This window comes from Anarrhichthys ocellatus, unplaced genomic scaffold, assembly GCF_004355925.1.
Source record: "Anarrhichthys ocellatus isolate YVR2014 unplaced genomic scaffold, GSC_Weel_1.0 scaffold7, whole genome shotgun sequence".
Taxonomy (NCBI): Eukaryota; Metazoa; Chordata; class Actinopteri; order Perciformes; family Anarhichadidae; genus Anarrhichthys; species Anarrhichthys ocellatus.
Window position 1 is genome coordinate 2,782,870 of NW_022280037.1, and position 22,270 is coordinate 2,805,139.

The following is a 22,270-nucleotide window of genomic DNA, read 5'->3' on the forward strand; positions in this document are numbered from 1 at the left end:
ACAGACTACAGAGCAGATTAAATCACAGCAACATTTCCCCGGAGGAGAGGGAGAATTATACAGAATATGGGACACAAATGGAAGACTATTAAATAATTCCCTGACCTGTTAATAATTATTAATGTATGCATCATTACAGTAACAAAAATAATACTAATTTGAACGTTACACTGAATAATCGGGTCATATAGGCCTAGAACATAATCTTGACATCATGACAGAATATTGTTGTCAAGTTGATGAAATATGAAGGCAATACTATTTAAACAATTAGTCGATTTTTTTGTATTTGCATTTTTAGTTGATGCCAGTCTTTGCATGTATGGCCTTATTGAATTTGGTTGATTTGTGATTTAATTGCATAACATATAGAACACATATGGTACTGTGGGTCATATAATTATTTTAATAATATTTATTATAATAATAATAATAAAGATGCAGACCAAGTTCATCCTCATTCTTGGTGTTTCAGTGTCAGATAATGAGAGGGTTGAGAAGTTAAAAGAGAGAATACTCTCATTATCATAAAGCTAATTTAAAATGTCTGTGCCAAAATTTAAACTCATGAATATAAATGCTGTTTTTATATGTCCTGCTTATGGTACAATTTTAGTTTACATTGGCATGAATTGTGTTGCAAATCATTTAGAACAAAAATAAGGATTGGCTAATTTTGTGAACGTATCGAGCTTCCAAAAGATTTGCTTTGCACACATGGCTTGCATGTACATTATCAAAGTACTAATGCGATACTATTGCAATCAAATCTCAAGTAAAATAAGAGACACGCCTATAATGTTAGTTATAATGTAAAACAAGAACATGGAACTGTTGAGTGGATCTACATAATGCACACAATCTGTGCAATCCACTGTGCAATATCAACAGCCATTCAGTCCAACTATATCAAATGTTATTTTTTTTAATTCTTTATTGTAGCGTTACTGTGTGATTACGTGACGATTATACTTGTTTTGATCTTGTTTTTCCACTTATGTCTCTTGTTTGTTCGTTTGCACTATATCCACTCTGCTGCTCTAATCCTGCAAATTTCCCCACTGTGGGACTAATAAAGGATTATCCCATTTTATCTTAATGTAACCTAAAAATACACAAATTGTGACTACAGGCACACAGAGCCTCGGCAGATCTGCATTGCAACGTCATTTTTGCACATCAAACAGTGTGAAATGTGCTGCTTATTAAGAAGGAGAAAAATATTGCCGCTGCAATTAGTGGCTGGCCATGTTGAAACTAATTAGGGCCTATTTAGTGGAAATTGTAATGAAGAAATCAATGTTATTAGGATATGCTAATGACACATCAGCCTGTTGGGATCAAGTCATTTATTAACAAGGAAGGGTGTGAGTCAGGATGACCCGTCTATTACAGGCAAGTTACTGCCCCCTCTTCCTCCATCATCGCTCCTGCTGCAATCCATACGGGCCTTTTTGGTTTGTTGATAGTGCACCACGTCTCCTGTCTGTATGGCTTTTAATAATCCATCTCCAATATGAAAAGGGCTGCGTGCTGATTTACATGCAGCAGAGAGGCTGCCTAATAAGGCTCTAGATTAAGGGAAGATCTAGTTCAGTCATCCGTGTAGATTGGGTTGCCCATCAAAGACCTGCAGGATCTGACGGCTGCAGATTAAAAAGCAAACAGCTGTTGGACATTTTTTGTTTATCTGCCCCCCCCCCCCCCCCCCGCATCCTTTCTCTGCCCCCTTCTCTCCTCCTGTTTCTGCATGTGTCATTTCTGGGTGTATCGTGCAATATTAGAAACAAAGTGTCCTCAGACCTTCAGAAATGATGTTAACGGCCTCGGTAATGGTAAACGTATGCAGCCTGCAACCTTCAAACGGGTGTTCCTCTGCAGCAGGTCAGAAACTGATAAGCAGCTGCAGGCAAAAGCCGCCCACTGTAATGAATATCATATCCTGCTGATGTGACTGCTAAAGCTAAAAATGCATTTGTGAAAATGAATTAGAGGACAACTTTTTCAGGAAGGTCACAGCAGCACCGGGAAATACAACTGAATGCATTAACTCCTCCACAGCAGATAGATATTTTGCACATAAACATGAAGAAACATTTCTCAAGAAGTCCAACACCAGCGCTTTCAATGTGTCTTTTTTATTGGGTTTATCAAAGTGGTGTAAAACTCTGCTTTCTAAGACTAACAGCAAATGTTTCCCCTCAGGCATGAGGATAGAAACCTCTGAGTGTGATTCAGTCTCTGTCGTGCTGAATCAAGCTGTGTCCATCGGTGTTGGAACAGGGTGCGGGACAACTTGATGACAGCACACATGTAGAGCCGAGTCAGGGGAAAAAAACTAAAGCACAGTCAGAGCCTCTGCTTTCCCCAAAGCACTGGATGATGTGAGGTGACGCCCCCCCCCCCCCCCCCCCCCCCCCCCCCCAGTACAGACAGAGTTTGCAAGCCCCGCAGCTTTCTCATGGCTCCTCCACAATGGCATGTTTGGTAGCTGCCCGTAGGCATTGCTTAATTAGGCGAGGAGTTGATTAATTTGCACTAATTGACAGCTAATTTAAGGTCAAGGTATGTGAGGTCAAGGCAATGCACTGTGGATGGATGGAGGAGCTCTGATCTCTCTCTCTCTCTCTCTCTCTCCATATGGATGACCAGCTCTGTGGGGACTGACCCGTTACTTGAAAAGGCTGTCTGGCTGAGGGCCCATATTGTGGGTGTCAGGTCGCTTACCATGTCAACGCTCAGCAGACTGAATGTTCGTCAAGTCAGCATCAACATGTATGCAACCAGTCCCAGTGACGGCAGCCATCCCCAAAACAAACAACTTCAACTTGAAACATTTCACTGTCAGAAGGGGTTTATAAGTTGCAGTGATGGACCATAATTCATTTACTCAAATATTGTAGTCCAACATTTATTTGACAGCTATAGTTACCTCACAAATTAAGAATTTACGTAGGCCTACAAAGCATGTCATATATAGATCAAACTGCCCAACAGAAGCCGTTATGAAATAGTTCATATCGTCTCGACCAACTACAACAGTAACATGCTACTTGCACATGCATTGCAATCAAACAATGATAGTCGCATATATAATAATACTATTCTAACAAAGACATTTTCCTGCAGAACAAATACTTTCCCTTTACTACGTAGCATTTAGCTAATAATCCACATGAGTAACATTTTCAATGCAGGACTTTTACTTGTAGTATTTCTACAGAATACACTGAATGTACTTTATCCTACCCTAGTAAGTTGCAAGTTATGTTTTCACAACCTGAACAACATGTGGGTTGCCAGGTTTGATGATTTTACTTTCAACCTGTTTACAATGCAGTTATAAATGTTTGCAATGCATCACTACTGAAGGGGGCCTTCACTCTCTAACAGGCCTCAAGCCTGCAGTTGAATATTAATGTCATTGATAAAGTTTTTTTGCAGTTGTTAACAACTCTTTTCCTGAGGTAAGGTGGCTGGAGAAGGATAACCATTTATTATTGTCCTATAACTGAGCTACAGAGCATCAGTGAAGGCTTAACAAACCATTCACAAAGCCACTAGTTACTACGTATAAACACTTACATTTGTACCTAATTGTGTAGGCTAACAGTGTAGTCTCCAACAGCATCACAAAACATGTTTTTTGTATTTTGATGACCCATAGGCTAAGTTGTAGTATTTTACAGGACAGTTTGGCGGTTACAAGGTATTGACATTATTTGGGGGTAGTATACTATTTTGATCACCTCCTGTATAGACTGTAAAACCAACAAAACTCCTTTATCTGCATCATTAGCTTCCACAATGTGCTCGATATTCCTCCTGACTTGGGGTCCTCACCAGAAAGCTCCAGCAGCACACACTGAGGAAGCTCTCTCAGAAACCCACAGAACTGAAAATACAGTCCTTTCTTTCTTTTTTTAGGAGGGGTGAGCCAGGGTCCGCGTGAGAGGCAGGGGGTGAAGCCACTGAGGCAATGGTGGCCTCTGTCCGTGTGAATCGGAAAGACGATTAGGGGCTTATTAGCGGCCCGGGGAGAAGTGTAACTGGTTGGGACTGAGCGGCCAGAGCCCCAGCGACATCTCCAGCCGAGAACAGTCCGAGGCATTGTCTTACCTAATTATGGCGGATGGACTTCTTTTTGTTTCCCACTCGGCATGCCTGTCTGATTCTCTTCTGGCCTGCCCGCTTGCTCCGACAACGCTGAAGTGTGCTAATTAGAAAAGAAATGGTCCTAGTAATTATGTCAGCTCTCATTAAAGGCGATGACAATGCGCAATATTATTTTTACGCAATGTTTTGTGTTAGGGGACCCTGCTTCTCCTGCTCATTAAATGGAAAGCATGCCCTGGTAGCCGGGAGAACGCTCTCACGTCGGAGCTCCTGACGTGCTGCACTTTGGAAGAGCAGCAGAGGCTTCGAGTCGCTGCCCTAATTAAAAGTTCTCTAAGAAAGAAGCAAAGTTAATCACACACAAAGACTTCAAATGAAAGGCAAACATCTTTTTAAAACTTTATTAAACAACCTCACAAATTGCACTCACGCACACACATAAAAAAAAAAAGTACATCATGTTTAAAATAGAAATAAGAATAAATAACGAACATTTCATCAAGCTAGGCCTACAAGCAACAGAGAAATTCAATGAGAAGAAATTCATCATTCTACATTTTCTGTCAATGTAAAGGCATCTCTATATCTGTGAGGACGACAGGTCAGCTGTGTGTGAGGGAGCAGTTTTACTCCAGTTAACGGTTTGAGAGTAAAAGTCCTTGAGCTGTGTTGTTGTGCATATCGGTAAACACACATAGATCACATTCACCTCGGAGTCACACATCTCCTGTTGCTTCAACACAACACACGTCACTTCTTGGGCCTCTCCAAGATGTTCAGAAACTTCCCCCTGGTCATCTCCCTGGCTGGACGACAAGAAGACACAACGTCACATACTCGCACTGTATTTCATTATTATGCGCGTGAGGGACCAAGACTCTTGCTTTACACCCTTCCAACAATCTTTCATAAGTTGGTTCGAATCAGTCAGTCTTCCACAACGTTTGCCTGCAGCTCTAACCGCTTGTTTAGGAATGCAAAGCATGTATTTAATATCGAGAGTGTCACACCGGGAGGTAATTTATACAAACATCTGTTCATTCAGGACATGGAAAACAACATAAAATGGAAGCGTCGCTACCAAAGAGTCTTGTGATTCGCTTGATCGCCGTCTCAATGTAGTGAGGCACAAGCACTCAGACATACGCATGCATGAAAGTGTGCATCTGTGTGGAGGCAAGAGGAGTAAGAATAGAAGCAAAATGTCTCTATTAAGCTCCACTTGTGATTACGGAATATGGCCGTGTATAAAATAAGACAAAATGAGAATAAGGGAACCACTTTAAAAGGCAAAAGAGTGACGTTCATCTCAGCAGTAACAACTCAGCATTAAATACAGTTATTGAACTTAAATCTGAATCTGAGGAAATAATGCTAAACTCTGTGACACAAATTTATGTTAACTTTTCTGTCATCATCCTGAAGTTCTGGATAATTGTATTCCTCCAAATAAATGAATTAATACAAACAGTACTGTTTTAAAACGGTCGTAAGTAGAAATGTTGGTTTTGTGAAATAAAGTACAGATGTCTAAAAGATAGTCGACACTGTAACCTTCATGAGATGAGACACTAGATATCTTCTTGCATTAAAATAAAATGATTTAATGTAAATACCATCTACAGGTTTTTCTCTCTCTCAGAGACTATATCACTAACTGTAAATTAATGTACAAATAATTCAACCAAAATGACGGTTCCATAATCGTGCAAATATTTCCCAGCTCTGCTCATTCCCCCCCACACCTGATTCCCAGCGACATCTGTCATGCGAGTAAAACAGATTGTCAAAATTGTTTAAGGCCCTACACACCACAAAGAGTGTTAACTGTGCCAAAAACAGGATTGTCCCTTCTGCGGGCCCTTTTGTCAAACCGGTCTTCAGTGGGACCGCCTCCATTGCCGAGACTTTTCCCTCAAAGACGAACACTTGTGTCACTGAAGAGACTGCAGGGATCATTATAAGAGCTGGAGCTGCAGCATCCAGGCGCAGTAATTACTCTTTGTTAAGGATGAGGATCAACATCTCAAATGCATTCCAGTTGTTATGAGCTGCAAAGATCGCCTCAGCGACTCTATTTACTTTCTACCATTGTACATCACACACACATGAGACTGCAGCGCAGAGAGAGAGAGAGAGAGAGAGAGAGAGAGAGAGAGAGAGAGAGAGAGAGAGGACTGATTTCAAATAAGCAGTTTGCAGAAAGTCATCCGCCTTCATGATGTCTGCAATAAGAATATGATCAGGATCTCAGGTGCTGTCTGCCCGTGTGCTGGTGTGAAGTCGCCCCCCCCGCCCACACACACTATGTAATGAAAAAGCCGGGCCAGTTAGAAATTGAAATGAGTTGCCCGCCGTGGAACGATAATGGTGCATCTGGGCGTGGGGGGCCACATCACCTTGAGGTGTCCCTCATTAGGTTAAAGATGATGCTAATTGGAATGGGATGGATTCATTTTGCACTCTGCTGTCTCTTCAAATCACCCCAAACAAAGTCACCGGAGGACCCCTGGACATGCGGAGGGTGCTTAAGATTGAAACGGCGCCGTCGAAATCAGGCGAGAGAAAGCAATTACATCGGGGTGACCCAGAAGCCGCAAGTGCGCCGATGTCACGTTGGAATTAGGAGCAGTTACACGAGGAATGGTGAAGCGTATTTTAGATTTTTAAGGTGTCATGCTTCTCTCTCTCTCCCTCTCTGTAAGATGGATCAAGGACGGCTCTGCCACTCCCGAGACCCCCTCGCCCCACTGAGGGTCTTATTAATTACGGTTCAGTTCAGCCTCGCCCTGCTCAGATAGAAATATCATTGATATAATCACATTAAGAGACCCCATTAAACATAAATCAGAGCTCAGTTTATGATGTGTGGCTCTCTTCATATAAAAAGGAAATATGGGGGAAAATGTTCAGCAACTCATTAGAGAGTATGACAGGTGGGGGGGGGGAATGAACAGCTTACATAGTGGGACCAGTGAAAGAGCTACAATGGGACTTTTATATAGTCATAGTAAGAAAAGAATACGCGTTACTACTCATAATAATAGTTAATAATAAGGATGGTCTCGCAGTAAGCTATTAGTGTATTTCTATCCACCAGTTTTTATGTGCATTTTAAATTCATCTAAAAACCACAACAAAGTTTCCATGTTTGGCTGGAAGGTGGAACGTTTGTGTATCAATAGAAGTGAAATGCAACAAAGTGGAATGGAGTCAGATTAAGCTGATAATTCATAATGAACATCAAGTTTGTGACTTAAATCTTCTCTGAAACTTCCACACCGCTGAAGAGACGAAAAAAAATACTTTCTCAAGTAAATACACGAAACAAACATAAATGCCATATTTTAATCACACTTCATTTTGGTTTGTGTGGAGTTTGACCGACACTCTTTGTATTATGTCATCTCGTGGCGCCCTCTTCCTCTGCCGTGGTTTAACGACTTCTTTCTTTTGCTGATCATCTGGATTATTGTAACAGATTATTCATTTCTAATGTGTGCTACATTTGAACGGATACTCGGCTCGTCTGACGGTGAGCCGGCACGCAACACCGGGACCCTGAAACCGAAGCATCTAAATGGATTTATACCAGTAACGTGTCAAAAACGTGTTGTGTGAAAAAGGCTGACGCTAACAGGTAGTAAACATGATTAAATGCAATTCTCCGGGAAGATTCATGGTTAAAAAAAAACATGCACACAAATGTGATCTTTTTTTTTTTTTTAAACAAATAATTTATAAAGAAGTTATTTTTGCCACAGTGAATTTTTTGTAGGTTGTACATAAACAGATGAGGTGTGATGACCCTCTAGTCCACGGTTACTTTGTGAATAAATATGCTTATTGTAAACTCGCATCCTATGGAGCCGCACTTTGACAGTTAGAAAGCCTCAAAAACACACGCCCACCTGCTTGCACTCACTTACACGCACGCACGCACGCACGCACGCACGCACGCACGCACGCACATACAGGCTTCGTCATACAACAGGGTAGATCAATACTGATTAGTGGGACTTAGAGATTTGTTTAGTTGATTAGAAAGGTCAATTACTAATTTTGTACTAAGTTAATCAGCATCCTGTGTGCCACTGCTATCCATACTAAATGACACCTTATGGATTGTGTGGGCCATCTTCTTGCCCTGTTGATTTGTTGCTATCTAATTGTCATTCAGCCCTATAGTATATCTGGTCTGAGATTCCATCGCAGCTAGTTTAGTAAACACAGCCACATCCTACTGTATATAACAATGTGACCCATATTAGATCATCTACATTGCAATCCATTTTCACTAAAGCAATTTGAAATATTTGTACCCATAAATAGACACAACGTGTAAACAAACAGCCAGTACAGAGCAGATAACAGTCTGCTCCCACATCAGCCCAATAATCCTCTGGCTGTAGGTTTTGTCCTGATTAATGCTGCACAGGCACATTGCAACAATGGAGATTAACCTATATCTGCAACTAGCTAAATATGCCTCGTGGCTATTTAAAATGTTGCCCCTTTTGCCCCAAATGAACCACCCGAGCTAAACGCTGCACTGTAGGAGATTCTGCGGCACAACCCGAACGTTTTCTGCGATTTCCTGTCCCAGTCTGGCAAATCATTGTTGTTGTGACAAATCCCAGGTGGCCCGAATGTAAATGCGAGAGGAAAACGCGCTGGTGTAACATCTTACTTTCCCCTCGTTTACGGTGAGTGATCTGGGTGTCATTGTCACGGTCCACTCCCAGCCCCCACCACGACTCCCCTGTGTATAAAATGAGAGTAATCATCGCTCCCCCCCCCCCCCCCGCTGCCTCTCTCCGTGGCACGATCCCAGCGAGCCCCTGGACCCCTGTTAGCTCCAAAGACAGATGACCACCTGGGTTAACTGGAGTCCTGGACCCCGGCCCTGACTGCCCCAATTCATTTTCATTAAGAGTTAAGAGGACTTATCTGACCCTCACTGCCCATCTCTGAGTGCTGCTCAGCTATTACGGGCTGTAAGCTTTATTTAATGGATTTAACATCCTCTTTCGCCGCCCTCCTCCCCGGGGGGACCGGGGAGACACAGAGGAGACGACACACGCGAGCAGAGAAACACTTGGAGGCGCACACATTCAGCCTTCGCTCCCACAGCACCCCCCCCCCCCCCGTCCTGCAACACATACACCTGACGCTCATGTTTGTGTTCAAAATTCAATTACCCACTTATTGATACTTCACAGGGATATTTAAGATGCAGACACGAGCTGTGATTTCCCAGGGGAGCCACTGGTTCCTCTTTATGTCCCAACCGAGAGGGCCCAGCCCTCTTCTCCTCCTCCTCCTCCGATGCATTTTCGCCTGGCTGACACACACACACACACACACACACACACACACACACACACACACACACACACACACAAACAAACACACACACACACATCTGCACCTCCCAACCCCTGCCCCAGCCTATGCCTGTTCAAGAGGTGTCCTTATTAATAGGCAATCAGTCAAAAATCATTCATTAAAAAGCCTAAAAGGTTTTACACTCGCACTATGATTAGCTGGGAAAGAAAATCCAATGAATTCCTAATGCCTTTATGGAAATTAGGTGTCATTTCCGATCTGCTCAGGGATGCGGCAGGCAGGCAGAACCAAGGAGCGGTGTGTGTGTGTGAGTGTGTGTGTGTGTGTGTGTGTGTGTGTGTGTGTGTGTGTGAGTTGAGCTCTGCCTGCCTCTGCTTTCACACAGCTTCGACACTGATCCTGCTTGAGATATGGACAGGCTCTATCAGATACAGCTGCAACCTGCTACGCACATGTCATCCTGTCATAAAATGTGTGTGGAAGTGCTCAAGATTTTCCAACAATGAACAATCGCTACAGTAGCAGCACTATTATGAAACAGCACCCCTAAATATATGTCCATGGGAGCCAATCTGAGGGAACTAACGGCACAAAGCCCAAGGTTACTGAACATTAACATGATAACAAAAAACAAAAAACTGAGCCGACACAGAAGGTGTCACCTTCAAAGAGACGCACCACAATGTTGCCATTCACCGCAAACTATGAGCCCACAGAGAGACACAGGAGAGAGGTGAACGAACGAACAGAGCAGAGTAGTGGAGGTGAGGAGGAAGGGTGGTGAGGAGGAAGGGTAGTGAGGAGGAAGGAAGGGTAGTGAGGAGGAAGGGTAGTGAGGAGGAAGGAAGGGTAGTGAGGAGGAAGGAAGGGTAGTGAGGAGGAAGGAAGGGTAGTGAGGAGGAAGAAAGGGTAGTGAGGAGGAAGGGTAGTGGCTCCTCACACGGCGGCTGTCAGCTCCGGCACTTCATAACCGCCCGCCCCGCGGTCGGCCCGCCTGATGGATTGATGGAGGCACATTAGCACCAGTGGGGCCCAGTGAATGCAATCATATTCAGCAGCGGCACGCTTCTAATAGGCCCGAGATTGATCCTGAGGAGGAGGAGGAGGTGAATGTGGGCCCATTAGGAGCTGTCAGGGCAGGGCAACCTTCAGCCTCACCTTCACACAGACAGAAGCAACAGAGGTCAGCCTCGGTGTACGCCGTGAGGAGCAGAGGTGCTCAGCGGTGCTACAGGTGGTCATCCTCCCAGAATACGCTGAGTGATGCTGTCACCTAGACATCGAAGCTTTCATATAAATTCACAAGTTAGTCCATGGCCTGGAAAATATGTCTTCAGTTAAATTTCAGGCTTGATTAATCTTTTACTATAAAGATGTTTGATTTCATTTTAAAGGGACTATATTTAACATGGTCAACATTATTAAAATAGCAGCAAACAGCTATCTGCTATTTAAAGATAGAATGCCGGCCCCCACCCTCCAGTTACCCCTCAGTTAAACACGGTTAGCTCGGTCAGCACTTTCGCCGTAGTTTGCACCGTTAGCGTTGTTAGCACCGTTAGCTGTGAGCCGCCGGCTCGCCTTCCACATGTTGTGAGCCAATCAAAATGTTAACAATCTCGCATCTCGAACCTTGAAAGGGTAAATTTTCAGCTTTTATCCAACTCTGTCAAAGACACAGTTCACTTGAACTCTCATAGATCTCAATGATATACGTTTTTTCCGCAAAGCGATGTGTGAATACCTCCTAAAAGCACCAACTTGGAAATATAATTACATTTTCAGAATAAAGGTATTCACTCAAAAATGTCACGCAGCCATACAAGCACTGTAGCGACTTGACAATTTTGTAATTTCCTGTGATTGGTTTCGATGGACAAGTGTTGAGCGGTACTCAGCAGCCTTGAGCACACAAGTGTGATAGAGCACCAGCACCAGCTCCAGCAGTCTGGTTCCCAGTAGCCCTCCAGTGCCTCCCAGAGGAACACTCAGCTTTCAATTACCTCCAATAACAGCACTTATCAGAGTCCTCAGCTCTCCCCAGGGACTCGGGGCTTGATGCCCGCGCTCAGCGGCCCACGACAGGGCCATTCATCACGGGGCGGAGTAACAGCTGTGGCCCGAGGAAGAGGCACGCGTCAAGCCCCTCTGGGACCGGACCAGGCCAGCGGCGCACAGACATTACTGGGGGTGCTGGTGGAGGAGTAGGCGTGGGAGGGGATTAAGGGAGTGGTAGATTCCCCCCTTCCTTCACATTTGTGTTAATACATATGTACAAACATGAGTATGCAGCAGTATGTGCGCAGTACACAATACGCATGAGAAAGCAGAAACTGTGCTCAGGTGTATTCTAGGTGTGGGGGGGAATGGTGTTCTTGTACTGCAGTAGGGTGGCTGAGTTTTCCCTGCTTGATTGTGCTCTGCCCATTAACCAGCTTCCTCTTTAATGGTCCACATGCCGGATTGGGGGGAGGGGCAGTAAATCCTGCCCCCCCCCCTGCCCTCTCTCCACGAAGTCTCGTTTACGGGTACTGAAGAGTGCACAAACATGATGAAAAAGTAGCTGAGATTTACAAGGCCTCCCCTGACAGCTGGGAAAAGGAGAAAATTAAACCAGAGAGCATTAAACAGGCACCCATTACATGGCTGCTGTGACGCCAATAATAACCGTCATTGTGTCCCGTCATCCCGAGGTACGCGGCGTGATTGCGAAAGCCTGCAGGCCTGCACCTGTGACAGCTCACGTCTTCATAGCAGCCAGATTACATGCTCCTGCAGGTCTAGGGAAGTCGGGGAGATTAGACACTTTTACAGCTAAATGAATTTGCGACGTGCGGGTTTATGCAAATACACACACACGCTGCACAATCTATAGCCTGGTAATGTGTAGCTACTCGCATCTGGGCTCTCTTTTCACGAGTAGGTCCACTTGGATATTTGTTCATTATACCAACGCAGAACACATTCCAGTCACTCTACAGCTCAACTCCCTCACCTACAATCAGAAGATCTCTTCAAATAAAGAAAGAAAATCCATGTACATTTATTAATATCTTCCATCCCATTAAGAGGGGGGGGGGGGGCTGTGCCACAGTTTTTTATTGTTTATGTGCTTTTTTCACTGGAGAAATAAATACCCATTGTTTCCTCTTAGAGCACTTAGCTACATCTCTCTAATCCACACGGATTATGACAATGGAGGCTGTGGACAATGGATTAAAAACTAGATTTTGCATCAATCAAATGCTTCAGCACTTGTTGTGTGGGCTCTTGTGAGCACGTCCTTGTTTCTTACATTTTTAACAAGATTGACCTAAATCCATCATTTCAAGACCTCAAAGGCAATCTATTTCTGTTTCACAGAGATGGAGAGTCGATTCAAATGGGAAAAGTTCCAATTTCTGCATGATCCATTTTTGAATTAGGATAAAAACATTCACACCTTTGTCGAGTCAACATGTGGAAGTGAAAAGCACACAAGGATGTTCCACCAATAATCCACGAGCTAGAGACAGAAAGACTATGAGCGCCATCTAGTGGTAACATGTGACTACCTTGAAGATGTGCATACTTGTCACATAGATTTATAATCAAGTGTTTTCAGTAAAGGTAACAAACAAAAACATTTGAATATAAAGGCAGTTTTTAAAGGTTTGTGTTGTTCATGTACTTACACTCCTCTAAGCCCAGCTGGTAAGCGAGGTTCTGCAGTCCTTTGACCTTCTCCATCAGGTTGGCTGTGGTCAGACTACCCAGCTCTGCAGGAGGATAACAGGACCCACAATGAAAGCTCTGAAGTGCCACGTGTACCTAGTTTCAGCAAAATGTTAATCTGTTTAACAGGATTATACACTACGACTATTTCTGTCCACAATCTTCCTGTTCAATGTTAAAAAATAACACCATTTCTACTGTTTGGTGCATTACCTTTCAACATTTCAATGTCCTCGCTCTCTAGTTCAGCCATCCATTTGGGGGGTGAATTATTGATGGGCTGTGATGTAAGACACAACAAAGGTCTAAGTAGACAACACGATTCATAGATCAGGCCTATATATATATATATATATATATCACAGTATGTCAAGCCTATTTAATTATCAAGTGTGTAAATCAAAGCGCCACAGTGAAGCCAACTCACATTTTTACAAGATGCAGCAAATTCTGCAACTCCGGGCACTGTGTGAGAGATTACAGGTTGATCCAAGATTATGGCATAAACATAAAACACACATTTCCATCGTGACGAACTGCACAAGAGCACGGAGGATGTACACTTACACTGCTCTGGCCACAGGTCTGGTGACGCTCTGTCCAACTTCTCAAAACTCAGCAAAGAGCTCTCGAAATCGTCACCTATCACAACACAAAATGTAGAAAATATGAAAACATTTTCTGTGGAAAATGCGCACATTACATATTTGTAAATACAGTAATGGCAGAGTTTCAGAAATAATGTAAAAGTGCAAGCCGAGATGAACACCTATGGTTGTTTTTACCCTAAATGACAAAGTACTGTGTGTACATTTTGTGTTGCATGTGGAGCTTTGAAGAACAAAAGTGGAGGAATTAAGGACATCAAAATGTCACTACAGTACTTGGGTTGAACCAATATAGCCGGCCTTGTACTAAATATTGCAACTAGGTCCAGTACTCTCTTTAACCAGTACTGTCTTTAACAACAACGTACTGCCTTTAACTGTGAGTTACGTAGTGTATACAACACACACACGCGTATACAAATGTGTTGTATACAAGATGTATGAAAGTGACCATCATCATGGAAAAACAAAAAAACAACTGAAGCCTAATAAAGGCACGAGGGATACTCGTTATGTCTTACTGTATATTGGAATACTACACTATACTACACTGTAAAAACGCAGTAAAATTGTAGCTCGAGTCCAGTCTCAGCAGTAATAACAATGACGTTGTGTGCCCGAGTAACGTTAAACCCCAGAACTATTAACGTTATTGTCAACTGTACACAGAAAGTATTTGGTAATTTTACCCGTTTAAACTACAGCGGCTAGCTTCCGAAGTTAGCTGTGTTTTTAGCTAGCTTCACCCACAGATTCAGCTCTGTGGGCGAAGCTGAACGACGGGTTCAAGCCATAGACTGTGTGTAAGGTTCAGGTACATATAACGTTACTACACCGGGGCGAGTGAATGCTTTGGCCAACGGAGAAAACGTCTCCAAACAGTAACAATACAGCGCTAACATGTGTATTGTGTCGTCTCAGGATGTTGGTGCAAGACAACAATAGGAGTCAACAATAGGAGTCGCTAGTGATTAAATATCATTTATCAATATAACATGCAATATTTACAATTTGCACACGGCGAAGCAGGGTAAGAAATTAGAATTTACCTCCATTTGGAGACGCCATCTTCAGAATAAACACGTGATTAACGACAGCCAATCACAGCCGCTGTCCTCAGAGTTGACGCGTACCGGTGCAATTCACAAACAGGCCACCGGGCGGCCCAACGGTTTATTGTTAAAGTGTACAATGCAGCGTCGAGGTGATGACAGAGGTATACAAATACATTATGTACATATATGTACTTTTTGGCTGAATGAGGTCAGTTCCTACATTAACATTTACAGTATAGCCGCATCCTTTGACTACACAAATGAGTTAATACTGCTGCATGTCAAGCAATCTGTCATAATCTGATTTTCTCTATTTTGTTTTTAGCCATTGAATCATTTTTTTAGTTTGGGAATACATAAATTCCATATAAATAATGCAGTTGAGTTTCTCAGAGAACCAGACTGTAAGCAGTAATGTACACTTCTTAGTGGTTTTCTTTAAAGTGAGGTTTTTTTGCCTCTGATGTAGTAATATACAGAAGTTATGACATTTTCAAGGAGTTCCGTTTTATCCACACCCAAACTAAAAGCAGTCACAATTACCATTGAGATCTTTTGTATGGTTGCAATACTTTTCTTTTCTATTAATTACATATTTGGAGGCATATCATGTATTACTGTACCCATCTGTCACTCACTATTTCTGCATATCTGGGACAGAACATTCTTGAAAAAGCGATGTTCAATCTCAAGATGCTCTGCAATGAGGGTTAAATAAAATAACAAAATAGAGTCAAGAGGAAATATTGATGATATGAACATAAACAAGCACAGACTACAAGAATATCTCCGTTTAATGATCAAACTGAAATGTTCATGACACAGAGTCTGTAGTCTTACAATGTAAAAACAGAGGCTAGTACTGGACAATACAATATAAAAATACCGGGCACTAAGACCAAGACAATCTCAAATGAAAATACAGTCTCTGATAGCCTATTACTATGTAACAAAAAGTGTTTTCTTGCAACATCTGCACTTTTTTTTTCGTTACTTCCTTTCAGGCACTTTAGCTTATATCACTGTGACATACAGCATACACACATATAAGTCCAAGATGTAAGATGTGTTGCGAGTTAAGGCAGCTTGGTGATGAGAAGTGTTGAGAACTTTACTCTCTTAATACTCAACAACACTCTGGCTTCCATATTGCACTAATTCAGGTTCAGTTTCATGAAGCACTCTCTACACATTATAGACTACAATACTTGAAAATGTTGAGACACATAAATACGTGGACAGGTCGAGATTCGATAGCAGTGTGTGCTGTCAGTACCTTATGAAAATGATCTTACTTATGTAAACACTGTGAAACCATAAGTTGGTGAGACAAAGTCCCTCATGTTCATAACAATATTAGTGTCTTCTTGACTAGAACTCCCAGGAGTCCATCCACTTCAGGCCAGCCATGGCGCTGCCCGGCTCGTGTGCCAGAGGACCCGTCATGCCGTACGAGAGAGGATGGAACAGGTAGAAACTAACAGACGGAAAATTGGATTACAGTGATTTATAGTGTAAAAGAAGCACTCTTATAATAGAAAATGAGCTGAGTGGTAATCTACAACCAGGCTAGGCAGGTTACTCTGCCTGTCGTCTCACCTGTAAAGAACACTGAACAGAACCACCACCTGCCCGAGTCTCTGCAGCCAATCAGAATACGGTGGGTGGAGCAGCAGGTCAGTGCTTTTCAACAGAACATCAAATGTGATTCCTGTGAAAAAACAAACAGAACGCTATAACGCTGTGACCAACATGACTGCTTTGTTTTCTTTCCAGGAGTTTTGAAAATCTAACCCTGATCATGCTCTATAATCTGAAATCCCAATAATGCTTTGGGGGGGGGGAGATCTAAACAGGAAGTAAAATGTTGCCATTGATTGTAGGCTAGGTAGCTGTAGGTCCTAGATTTGTTTACATTTTGGCACCAATAAAAGTTTGGTGCAGCTCCTGTCTGCAATGTTCCCACGGCTGTACTGTAAGAAATCTAAAAAACATGATGATTTATATTCCCCCCCCCCGAAAACCTCTGGTCAATATAAAGAAAGCAGTCGTAATGCAGTGGGAGCTGGTACCTGTTAGCATGCTGCTGAAGAGCATTGCAGGGAAGTAGTGGTGGTAGTAGAGGACACGCCCCATTGTGTAGAAAGGTGCATAGTGCAGCAGCCAACCAAGGAGCAGCAGTCCTCCTTCTCTCATAAGCACAAGAGCATGCTCTGGATGACAGAGTAGAGTACAGATACATTTATTTCATGTTTAAATCATGTATTTACTGCTGCTGATCAGTCAATAATCTTACCTATTCTTTTTTGGCCCAATGAGAAACCTCTTTGGAGGGCTATAGACGCCACTGCCACCATGATAGGATACAATCCCAAACTGGCCAGGTTCATCCACCACACCACCTGAAGAAACAGAGGATTTAATCACGAGAGCGTTAATGTGCATTTGGTCGGAGAAGAGCGACAACAGGACACATGAAGCAAGCTGAAGACAGACTTACAGGGTTCCCCAGCAGGTAAACACGATACTCTGTGTCATTCACTCCAGAAAACCTCAAGCCCTGTTACATAAATAAAACAAGGAACATTGTAGTCGTTAAAAGTGCTCATGCATTCAATTAGTATTGTACAAAAACAAACTTTTATGATGTAGATCATTCAATGCACCTGGTAGTTCATGGGCCAATGCCAGGGTTTGGAGTTCATCTCATTTTCTTTGGGTTTCAAGCCACTGTTACCCTAAAGAGACACATCTACTGTCAATAAATGAGTTCTGATCAAACACAGACGGATCAGCAGCTCTTCTAATTGTGTCTTACTCTGATCATAACAATGTGGGACTCCAGCAGGATCTCCAGAAAATGGGGCTTCAGCACAGACAGACTGATGTTGGGCACTGCCGGAACACACAAGAACAGAAGGAACACGTCGGTTAGTGCCGGACGTCATGAAGTGTAGACAGAAACGCAGGAGCACAAGGAGTGCGTTTTCTTACATTTGGGGTTGATGTGATCTTCAATGTTCCACTGAGAGCTCGGAGTCTCCTTCAAGTAGGGACTGCAGGTCACCTCCACCTGCTCCCAGCCCCTGAGCACAAATACATAATCAGTGGTGGCATGTAACCAAGTACATTTTCTCACGTACTGGAATTGAGTACAAAGTACTTTTACTTTAGTCTTTTTTTGTTTTTCTGACTTAACGCCTTAAGATTTTTGCATAAAAAAAACACCAGAAGAGCTTAGATAATATGATGTTTTGATGTAAATTACACTCCCCAACATTTCAATAAATTAACAGAAAACAAATTGATAGTCGATCGAGTAATTTCTCAAGCAAAAACATTTTACGGTTCCCGCTTCACAAATGTGAGGGTTCGCTGCTTTCCTTATTTTTTTTAATAATCATGAATTATGAATGAAACTTTCCCTTGGGACTCTGGGTAATCGTGACAGCATTTCTCACTATATTCAGAATCAAACCAATCAAACGAGTAATGGAGAATATAATCATGAGTTGCAGTCTTTCACAATAATAGTAGAACAAGAATAGTTAGAAATAAGCTCTACCTCAGCCAATTTCTAATAATACATAATATATTAACATAACAGTCACAGGGGACATTGTTCTGCATTTAGTACTTTTATTTAAATGTTTTAAGTACATTTCCTGATTATGCCGACCAGTGTATTCTTACCGTGTGGTACTAGTACTTTAACTTAAGTAGAGGATCTTAATACTTCCTCCACCACTGTACATAGTGGTTCTTGAACAGCAAAGGAGGAGCAGAGAAAGACTAGTTTTACCACTTTGGGAGAGTCTTTCCAGACGAGTACAGCACACAGCCGGTGGCTCGGTGCAGAAAGCGGACTTTGCTGCGCAGCACCTTCACCAGGTCTCCCTTCCGGCCTCCACACACCTCCACCTGCCACAGGTCGTTGGTGTCGCCTGTGCCATTCTGAGAACGGGCCAAAGGTAGCATCCCTACAGTCAACCGTACAGAGCAGGAAAGTGCAAAAAAGTAGTAAGTGCACTCACGATGCCGTAGCCTGTGACCTGGAAGTGTTTCTTGGTCAGAGGAGCCTCGTGGAGGTGACCGTGAAGGTTACGAGTTGTTCTGAAAGGACCGGGAACGACATCGAGATGTGAGACATCCTTCGACTCAGGGGTCATTATATAATATGTCTTTCATTAACTTACTCTTTGTGCTCCAGTCGAATGATGTCACCATGACGAACCAGATCAGGTGTCTCAGATTGAGCTTAGTAGAGACAAACAACAAGAGGCTCGTACATTACTTCCTCGTGACTTGAATGAACGCCACTGATATCTCTTAACAGCAAATCAACTGCGTCTCACATTCATTATGATCCTGTCTGTGAACAAGCCACAAGTTGTTGTAGTCCTTATGGAGATATGCTGTCACCTGTAAGGAAATAGCAGAGAAAAAAGTAAATAAAATGCTGATAATAAGATATTTAATTATGTGTGAGAATGTTTTCCATTTGAACCGTTAGCCTAACCTGCTGCTGCCTTGCTCCCACTCCCTCTGGGTACAAGTGCCAATGAGAGTGCAAATAGCCTCCAGCAATACGGAGGTTTTTTACTGTGATGGTGGAGCCATAAGCCAGGTCTACATCAGAAGAACAACATATTGCCACAAATTATTACAAAGCACAAGAAACGACTACATTTAAAACAAAATTACTTTTGAAACGTAGTTTAAATGACCAAGGAACCATCACAATAGCCCATTATGGAACCAGATATAAAATAGAACAATAAGCCTTAATATTAAAACTGTAAAATGTTACTTTGTAAAGACAGTAAAATGTAAGTGAACATTTCAGCCCATCTGGCTGTCATTAATACTAAGGGAATGCCTACATTTCTTACAGATGTTGTAGTAAACACAGCTGCAGCATCATGTGATATATTCACACACTCACACTCAGGCATGGAGGCATTGTGTAGATTGTTCCCAATTAGTCGGGACTGAAAGGCTGAACTGAAGAAGCCGTCACCCGGTCCACTGGAGGGAGGAAACAATCATGATTACCCAAAAAATGTAGATGTTTTCATGCAATACAAGGCTATACGTAGCAGTCAGACACACCTTTTGTTCAACACAACAAAGTGGACGGCAAAGATTGTAACATAGAGGAAGAGTGGAAGCAGGATGAGTCCGACAACACGAGCCAGGAAGTGCTTTGTAATGTCCACCTGGAGCCAGAAAATAAGCACAGAACAGTAAATCCTCTGGCGCTACTCATCAACACAATCAGTTACCACTGCCATGCAAGAATATGCTCCCGTTCACCAGTGAGAGGCTCAGGTCTCCCAGAAGTCTCCAGAGGTCCCAGACTGTGTTCAGCCCCACTAGCAGGATGACAAACAGACCCACAAACTTCACCCCCAATGCCCCAGCAAGGTTCACACCAGTCAGTACCAGCCACAGCCACCAGTACCAAGAGAAAGGCCTGAAAACAACAGCAAACGCCAAACACTCTGCTTAATAATACATTATGAGCAGGCATGTTTTACTCTTGTTGGAAGACTGATTGTTTTAGGACTGTAACTGCAATTATTTGATCATACTGATTAATCATTTTTTTCTAGCAATCAGTTAACTAGTTGGTCAAAAACAAATCTCACAAATAAAGATGTGTCCAAAACGAGCTTTTAAATCGAATTATTTTGAACAAAAAAATAAATCGGCAATATTAAAGTCATCTTATACGAGTAGTTGAAACCAGCAAATGTGTGGCAATTTTTTACCGAATTAAAGGAGTAATAATTGATGATTAACCGGTTGAATTTATCAACTATCGTCATCCATTAGCTCACTGTTATTGCATTGCATAGGAGAAGGCAGACACACTTCAAAAAAAGTCCCAGTGGTGTGCAACCTGTACCTCTGCTGGTTGAACTTGACCATGCTCAGCACAGCTGCCATGATGAAGAACAGTAGCATCGGGTCCAACAGGATGTACTGGGAAATGGTGATGCAGCCGGTGTCTGTCAGGAGGAGGACATAAAGCACAAGGACATTTAAAATTGCTGTTTGTAAGATCAGTGAAAGAGACCTAAACTGATGATTACTCACCAAATATGAGCAAGGTGGCAGTGATGAGAGCAGCAGTGTACGACTGAGATAACTCCAGCACTATGAGGTAGGCAAAGATTGGGAGAAAGGAGCCCAACACGGCACAAAACTGTTGAGCAAGAGGCAGGACAGGCATATCAGCAGCCTTAATGTCTGTTAATCAATAAGAAAAGAGAAGGCTTTCTTGTGTGGAAAACAGCATACTCCTCTCATCCCCCAGTAGATGTGGTGTTCATATTTATCTCCTGGCTTTACGAAAGGAAAGGTGCCATCATAACCCGTCATGTAACCGGCGAGACCGATCAGCATCTGCAACAGATGAATGGAGATCAATACTCATACTGGAGAGGTTTCCCCCTGAAGACACGACAGGTAAAGGGATCCTTTGTGATCTCACTTTTCCAAGAGGAGGATGGACATCGAAGAAGAAGGTCCTGTTGATGTAGTAGCTTCCCATCTTTCCAAAGTGCGTCTCATCCCAGCTGAAACGTCGACACAGAGTCGCCGTGTTTAAACATGGCACACACTAAAGATGCACACAATCTACATGGCACGCAGGACTTTGACTCACCACACATGAGGGGGCTCTGTTATCTTGTAGAGGCGTGTGGAGAAAGACAGCCCCACCACCAGCATCAGCAGCACTCCACTGCTTTGGGGATCCTTACTGAAGTTTCCTGATGTCCCATTTGAAGACTGAGTGACATCTTCTGGCCAGTATCCAGCAGTTGGACTGTCTTTGTCCTTTGTTGTCCTTTGGAGGGGCTTTGCTGATGTGGGGAAGTGTTTCCTGTTTCGCAGTGTTGAAGTGTCCCCTGTTGTGTTCAACTGTGTAAAGCATTCTTCCTTTGCCATTAGGAAATGAAACCTTTAATAAACTGGACCAGACCCGCTTCCAAACCACGTGACGTTAGTCTAATATAACACTACCCAACGTTTGATAATATATTACAAAATAGCTAATAACTGGGTGTTATGTAGAAGATGTAAAGCTGTGCTGTCTGGGGCAAATAACAACATTTAGCACAGCTAACGTTAGATATTAGCTAGATTTAATACGGATATAAAAACAGGCGATATTGACAGTGAATTACTCACCTTTCCAAGTCAACAAATGATCACTTATTACAGTATCTGTTACATTGCAGCTAAGCTATTAACCTTTTCTTAACGATAACATACCTTTCCTAGCTTGCTAACCAAGAGGACTAACGGCCTCTTTCGCCTCAAATAACCGTTTTATTATTCAAAGGTTTGCATTAGCATCACAGTTAGTGCACGAGAGGTATGGTAGCTCAAGTCAACGGAACACGTATGAAGCGAGGT

At 42.8% G+C, this 22,270-nt stretch overlaps 2 protein-coding genes across 2 annotated transcripts; both read right to left on the reverse strand.

The window, feature by feature from the left end:
• Positions 1 to 4,529: 4,529 nt before the first annotated feature.
• On the reverse strand, positions 4,530 to 14,867 carry lin52 (lin-52 DREAM MuvB core complex component). The gene is made up of 6 exons (XM_031848142.1): positions 14,837 to 14,867; positions 13,747 to 13,821; positions 13,607 to 13,644; positions 13,393 to 13,459; positions 13,140 to 13,223; positions 4,530 to 4,922 (listed from the first exon to the last, which is right to left on the reverse strand). Exons 1-6 carry the CDS (start codon positions 14,853 to 14,855, stop codon positions 4,867 to 4,869), a joined length of 339 nt encoding a protein of 112 aa, XP_031704002.1. The 5' UTR covers positions 14,856 to 14,867; the 3' UTR covers positions 4,530 to 4,866.
• A 751-nt stretch (positions 14,868 to 15,618) lies between these two features.
• Positions 15,619 to 22,263, reverse strand: pomt2 (protein-O-mannosyltransferase 2). Its single transcript, XM_031847603.1, has 21 exons — positions 21,516 to 22,263; positions 21,342 to 21,426; positions 21,149 to 21,253; positions 20,945 to 21,053; positions 20,754 to 20,856; positions 20,159 to 20,318; positions 19,955 to 20,061; positions 19,788 to 19,870; positions 19,362 to 19,471; positions 19,198 to 19,264; positions 19,039 to 19,099; positions 18,877 to 18,955; positions 18,645 to 18,796; positions 17,837 to 17,928; positions 17,661 to 17,737; positions 17,509 to 17,580; positions 17,343 to 17,402; positions 17,139 to 17,244; positions 16,915 to 17,055; positions 16,442 to 16,553; positions 15,619 to 16,319 (listed from the first exon to the last, which is right to left on the reverse strand). Exons 1-21 carry the CDS (start codon positions 21,797 to 21,799, stop codon positions 16,214 to 16,216), a joined length of 2,271 nt encoding a protein of 756 aa, XP_031703463.1. The 5' UTR covers positions 21,800 to 22,263; the 3' UTR covers positions 15,619 to 16,213.
• Between the last annotated feature and the right edge of the window lie 7 nt (positions 22,264 to 22,270).